The 6,790-nt window shown below is 32.8% G+C and overlaps 1 protein-coding gene across 2 annotated transcripts; it reads left to right on the top strand.

The window, feature by feature from the left end:
- Nucleotides 1-587: 587 nt before the first annotated feature.
- On the top strand, nt 588-4,776 carry LOC121756929 (transcription initiation factor IIA subunit 2-like). Of its 2 annotated transcripts, none has more exons than XM_042152365.1 (4): nt 588-707; nt 798-950; nt 1,557-1,607; nt 4,289-4,776. In XM_042152365.1, exons 2-4 carry the CDS (start codon nt 822-824, stop codon nt 4,427-4,429), a joined length of 321 nt encoding a protein of 106 aa, XP_042008299.1. In that variant the 5' UTR covers nt 588-707; nt 798-821; the 3' UTR covers nt 4,430-4,776. The 2 variants fall into 2 exon arrangements, with proteins under 2 accessions (XP_042008299.1, XP_042008298.1); XM_042152364.1 differs by having other exon boundaries at nt 595-707; nt 804-950.
- Nucleotides 4,777-6,790: the final 2,014 nt, after the last annotated feature.

Here is a 6,790-nt window from a genome sequence, read left to right as displayed (position 1 = left end):
AAGAAAAAAGTAAAAGAGAGGATAAAGTAAAAAAGAAAAAGAGATAATAAAGTAAGAGAGATGAAAAAGTAAGAAAGAGAAAGAGAGAATAAAGTAAGAGAGAGAAGTGAGTTGATTGTTGCCAAAAAAAGAAACGTCTCACCTAGGTTGGGACGTACCAAAAAGGAATACGTCTCACTTAGGCTGGTACCAATGGAGTAGTTTGTTTTCATTATTTGCTACTCTAGTACTTAGTACTACTGTGTTTCTGTCCAACAATAGTATGACTCTTTCCTTTTTAGTCCGTTCTACAAGAATATGCGCTTTCTAAATTTTGAAACTCTTTTCTTACTCATACTTTACTAATAATATTTTAATTATTTTTTCTTTCTATTTCTCTCTTATTTTATAAATTATGTATTAAAACTTATACCTAATAAAAAATGCATATTATTATGCGATTTGAATGGACGTATTGCACGACTACTTTAGAAGTCGTGTTATTGTAAAATCGTGTTACAAAATAAAGGGCATTATCGTCTTTCTTCCTGTTTAAAGCACGCGTCTATATAATCCTTCAACTACAAAATATAGGGTATAAAAAGCCCCAATTCTCCTCCCTCTCTTTCTCTCTCTACTTTCCATCACTCTGCATCGACGCCCTCACAGAACTCTTCTACATTATCCAAACAATCATCGATCAAAATCATCCGAAAAATCAAGTTTCTGTATGCTTGATTTTTTCTTTAATTTAATTTGGACGGTTTGCGTGTGTGAATTTGCCAGTTTCGTTAACATTAATTTTACATCTTGTGTAGGGACAGTGGTATCGTTAGGGGAAAATGGCGACTTTCGAGCTGTACAGGAGATCCACGATCGGGATGTGCTTGACGGAAACTCTGGATCAGATGGTTTCTAGTGGAGTGCTGAGCCCAGAACTCGCCATTCAAGTTCTTATCCAATTCGACAAGGTTCTTATTTTCGCTGTGATTAGTGGTTCAATTTCTGCTAATTATAATTCACCTACAATGCGTTATGCTTGTGTCTAGAGATTATTTGTATTGATTTGGAGAAACCGATGATTGTATTGTAAATTTGTGACGCGAAGTTGGAAAATATCAATGAAAGGCTGAAGTTAATAAATGACGGAGTAATAATTGGATCCCGATTTGGATTAGAGTTGTATGTTGAGAGAGTGAAGATGGAAATTATAAAAGGAAAATTTACATTAATGTGCTAGAGTGGAAAAGATCTGTTCAAACTCTGGCCTCATGGAAATTGTCACACAAATGGAACACTTTCCTACCAATCGAATCTAAGACTGGAAAAGTGTACAAATGGTATTGATTTGTGAACTTAAAATATTCAGGAATAGGCTTCAAGGTAAATGGTTGATATGTTTGGTAAAATTTTCCTCCTGCCCTCCATGATTGTATAATGGTGACATTTATTATCAGATGGTCGAGGTAAAGGGATATAAATATGTGTTTGTGACTTTGTGCACATCGACACAATGCATCCTTATGCATGTCATTGACTAAATATTTCTTTTTGTATTTTTGCCCCCATGATTGCAGTCAATGACAGACGCTCTGGAAAATGAGGTCAAGAACAAGGTTTCCATTAAGGTAGAACAGACGAGTTTCGTTAAGTCTTTCCAATATCCATCCCTTTGTTATTCTGACATTATAATTGAAGCTGGGTTATTGATGGGAGGAGTTGATTTTGTGATGTTTGTGTGTCTGTGTTTTCATCTATTTTTTAAGCTAAACTTGTTGGTTTAATTCTCGCATAGCTTTCCCTTGTGTATCTTTATTTTCAATGTGGATGTCCATGCTTGAAGGGTTTCATAAGAGTATAGTTGTTTATAAGATCATAAACATTTTGTGTCGAGAATTTGGTTAGAACATGAAATTTGAACAATGATTCTGAGTTTTGCTAATCTATCAAGATTCAAGAATGAGCTGATTCTGTGTACTCTCCCCTAGATCTAGTAGGAGCAGGAAGCTGTTCAGTTATGTTGCTCCTCTAGTTTTCTGGGTCAGGAGTGCAGGTTTTATAAACCATATCATATAACCTTATATTGAAGACTCAAACTTTGTTGAATTGTTGATCAAACTTGATTTAAAATGCTGGTCTTCTCTTTTTGGCATGATGAGGGATCAAAAGTGAGAATGGTGGATAGGAAATCAGAAGTAAGAGTTGTGTTTAACAATCTTTATTCTATATGAGTTAAACAAACTCCCGTCATTACAATCGTAAGCATAACAAGCTAACATTTATATAACACGTTAAAATAGGTCAATGACTAGGTTTTGATGGAGATAAATGTTGAATTTGGCATTACCAGTACAACCTGTTAACACAGTTGCCTACTTGTCGATTTAGTTCATTGAGTTTGTGCGTCTTTCTTGAACTATTCTTGCAGAATTAGTCCTGAGAGAACAAGTAAATAATTTTACCTCCTAGGGAGCATCACAGTTGCACCTTTGCTTGGGCTTACTTTTTCGAGTGAACTACATAAATAGTCCATGATCTTTCGGGAATGAACAAAATTAGTCCATGGACTTTAAAAATAGCATGGGACATCCCTGAAATTAGGGTGTAATCATATTTTTGGTACTTTTTCACTTTTTTGACATATTTTGCTTCTGAAATACCCTCCAAGACATGAAGGGAATTTATGTGCATTTAATGTCAGTTGTTAATGATTGAGCGCCACCCCCTTCCACGGCACTTCTTCTTTACGTTTTTTATTCTATGACTTTCTCTCTCCTTACTTCCATCTTCTTCTTCAAAACCTAAGCCTAAAATTATGCAACTGCAATTCCGTATTATTTGTGATTGATCACTTTCCTATTTTGACTTTATCACATTTTGATTGAAGAAACACACAAGCAAATTTAATTAGGACAAAATACATTTATTATTAATCCATGATTACAGGTTTTGCAAATCCCCGGGACTGATTTGGTTATGTTATTGTTTTTAAAGCAAAATTACGAATATCTCGAGTGTGTTTGACTGTTTGTTCTATAATGAGTAATTGTATTTTTCCAATTGCCATGTATATTTAGTTGCCGGCCTTATTTGTTCTATAATGAACAATTGTATTTTTCCAATTGCCATGTATTTTTTAGAATTCATAGAATGAAAAACATAAAGAAGAAGTGACGTTGAAGGGGGGGTGCTCAATTATTAAAAACTGACACAATTATAAATGTACATAAATGCCCTTCATGCCTTGTAGGGCATTTCAGTCCCAAAATATGTAAAAAAAAGTGAAAAAAATACCAAAAATGTGATTACACCCTAATTTCAGGGATATCCCATGCTATTTTTAAAATCCATGGACTAAATTAATTCATTCCCGAAAGATCAGGAACTATTTATGTAGTTCACTCTACTTTTTCTGTCTTTTGCCCCCTTTTTTTGGAGTCCGTATTTTCTCATTTTCTAGTCTCATATTTTCTTCTGATTTGCTTTACATTCTGTTATGGATATCTCAAGAATCTAACATTATCCCTGCCTATAAACTTTTGCATCAGTTTTTGTTATTTTAGGAAATTATTGTTGTTCTGAAAAGACTTGAGCTACGTAGGTTTTAAAGAAACATGTATCATAGGCTGAATCTTCTGAGAAGTGATTTTGCTTTTTGAAATTATTTGGCCAGTAGCTGTTTTTCAATTTATCCAATGACCACTGAACTTTTCTTGTCAAATTTGTCTTCAGTGATGTTTTCAGTTCTTGTATAATTTCTGTTTTTTGCTGTGTTCAGTATAAGTTGAAACCATCTGCCTGAAACCTATCCATGTTATAGTTTTCTTGTCTTCGAACTACTTTTCCTTCCAGTAGTCCTAAATTAAGTATTGTACTGAAATTGCAATTTTTTCTTATTTGGTCAGTTGTCTACAAACTCTCTATTTTGATTGATGATTTTTAGTGTTGTTGACGGCCTGGGTTCGGAATTTCTAACATATTTTCTTAGTACATTGCTATCATTGTTGTGGTCAGCAGTACAAAACTTGGCACCACCATAGATTGCAATGAATTAGGTTACTAAACTTGAGCAGTCCATCCTGACGAGCTTTATAGCTTTAACGTATAAGGGATGATTCCAGTTTTGTAGTGTGTTCCAGTTTGATGATTGTTACACCGTGGCCATATATATATGTTATATGGATTTTTGTCCAACAACTTGGTGTCTGTGTCTTCTTTCTTATGGAACTAAAAATCTAAAACTGCTGATGTTAAAGTATGGGTACATGCAGTACAGTTTTCCATTTGTGACGTTCGTCATGTTTTACAGGGGCATCTTCACACCTACAGATTCTGCGACAACGTCTGGACCTTCATCGTACAAAATGCTCAGATCAAGAGTGAGGAAGGCCAGGAAACTGTCGGGTCTGTCAAGATAGTCGCGTGTGATTCGAAGCTGCTGACTCAGTGAAAGGACACAAGGATGGAATTCTTATGAAGTTCCATTTTTATCTGCTTTTACTGATGAAATGGGCCTAAAGAAACGAGAAACTTACAAAACATGGGAGTTATTAGATGGCGATGACCGCGATGGTGGCGCCGTGCAGCCATAATAAGATGTACGCTGTAATGGCTCGTGCCTTGTTATTGACCCCTCTTTGCTTGGGGTTAGACTTCTGTTTTCTTGTGTGTGTTTGTTTTTATTTGTATATCTTGTGAATTTCAGGTGTTATCTTACTTAGATTGGGAATTAAATGCACCTTTCTACTTGATTGGAAGATATTAATGTTAATTGTGATTAATTGGTTGATTGAAAAATGTTATTGTTAATTACTTAATTGTGATGTGTATTGACACGTATAGGAAAGACAGATGAAGGGCCCTGAGTAATCGACAAAATTGTGATCTTACCTAAAAAACAATTAGGTATGTTTCTGAATTAAACATTAGGATTGACCCTTTTTCCACAACCTTAATATTAATTTATGTATGCAAAATTGCAAATACTCTTCTATAGGCTTCAAGTAGAGATTATGACTATGATTTGCCTGGTAATCAAACTTATACTATTTTTTTTATTAATTATTTGAATTTTCCTGAAAAAAACATTAATGAATGTGTGTTTTTCTATTACGTTAGGAAAAGGCTATGTGCTTATTGCTACTGTAGCTATTTGTTTTAGACTGTTCATACGCATAACAGCCTTTTTATTAAATGTCACCTCTACTTCGAATTCAATTTTGTCTGTAAACCTAAAGCAGAAATGCAGAATTATTCTACTTATTTATTTTATTTCTTTATTGTTTGTTGGTGGATAATCATATGAATGTCTCAGTCCATGGAATATTGGATCATATTTATTTGGACAGTGCATTAATTGAGTTAAGAATTTACAAATTTAAGCCTAAACTTTCGAGTTTAATGCTAGCTATCAGATTAATAAGATTAAAAGCTACATAAATTTAATAGTACTATATGTCTTTTTTATTCCTAATGGTGCTTACACTAATCTTGTAAAGTAATTACACCAAATCATTAGTACTAGTAATAAACAAACGTTCAAATAATCATATTTTTTATGGAACATGAGAACTCTAACATTAACTTAATAATTAATTACCTTACACTAAATTTAAAAGTAATTATACTTAAGCTATAACCAATGTACAATATTTGTTGAGTATAGAGTCCAGTAATACAATTGTTTATAAATTCTATGCATGAGCTATCACATTCTAATCGAAGTTATAATACTTATATCATACGACTCCCTTACTAGATGAATGCATAACTTATAAGTTCAAATTCTAAAAATGATTTTTTTATATAATTATTTTTACTGCATATACAGTTACTTTATAAATAAAATATATTGAATATAAGTGTTCTCATAATCACATAAATCACTATAGTTAATTGTCACATGCATTAGCGGTGTGGTATGGGTAGCTAACTTATAAAATTGGGAATTAGGAATAATGTAGTCAAACTACATTAAATGTATCTGCAGATATCGTTTGAAATTTTAAGACTTGACCTTCAGATCTATTCCCTTCAATTTTTATTAATTTATTGTACAGCCAAAATTTCTTGGATTTGGGATTAATAAGTTGTGCAGTATTTATTTTTATTAATTTATTGTGCAGTATTTTGACCTTTTATTTATGCTAATTTATTTATTTTATTGACGTCTAGGATTTGTAGGAATATCCCTACCAATACCGTTCGTAAAATACTCATTTTTAGTGGGAGGAATATCCTAATAAATTATACTGATGATATAATATAATGTATGGTATATCGTAAAAAAATAACATCCATAAATTTTGACTAAAATGGTCACAACTCACAAGTCACACAACAGCTCCAAATTTACTAATTTAGCAAACTAGGGTAATAAACAATTACTACATTAATTGATGAAAATTATTAATTAGATTAGATATTTAATAATACTATCACCTAGAAATATAATACGTGGATGAGTCAGAATTTTGTTTAACTTCATAAATATATGGTAATAATTAATATACATGTGTTCATTCATACAAGAAAGAATAATACATTGGAAAAGTAAATATGATCATGATAAAAGATTTTTTTTTGACCGTTGTGATTTTCTAATGATCAAATCCAACATCCAATCCAAAGTGTTTTAAATTTGTCGTTAGGGTGTACAGCGTGAAGATCAAGCTGGGCTTCTACCATTAGGGCTCGTTTGATTAGATGAGTAGAGTAGGAAAGGGATGGAAAATGCTGACGTGGACCTTTCTAACCATCGTTTGTTTGCATTTGTTGTTTTTATCAAGCCCGTTTGAAAAAGCACGGCCCG

Source organism: Salvia splendens, chromosome 12, assembly GCF_004379255.2.
Source record: "Salvia splendens isolate huo1 chromosome 12, SspV2, whole genome shotgun sequence".
Classification (NCBI taxonomy): domain Eukaryota; kingdom Viridiplantae; phylum Streptophyta; class Magnoliopsida; order Lamiales; family Lamiaceae; genus Salvia; species Salvia splendens.
The sequence above is the reverse complement of the archived record's forward strand: the minus strand, read 5'-3'. Positions and strand labels throughout refer to the sequence as shown.

Excerpts from the sequence above, each read along its gene's own strand:
- LOC121756929 (XM_042152365.1), top strand. The coding sequence starts at position 822 with ATGGCGACTTTCGAGCTGTACAGGAGATCCACGATCGGGATGTGCTTG. Across the intron at positions 951-1,556 it reads TTCTTATCCAATTCGACAAG|TCAATGACAGACGCTCTGGA; the intron begins GTTCTTATTTTC and ends CCATGATTGCAG. Across the intron at positions 1,608-4,288 it reads AGAACAAGGTTTCCATTAAG|GGGCATCTTCACACCTACAG; the intron begins GTAGAACAGACG and ends CATGTTTTACAG.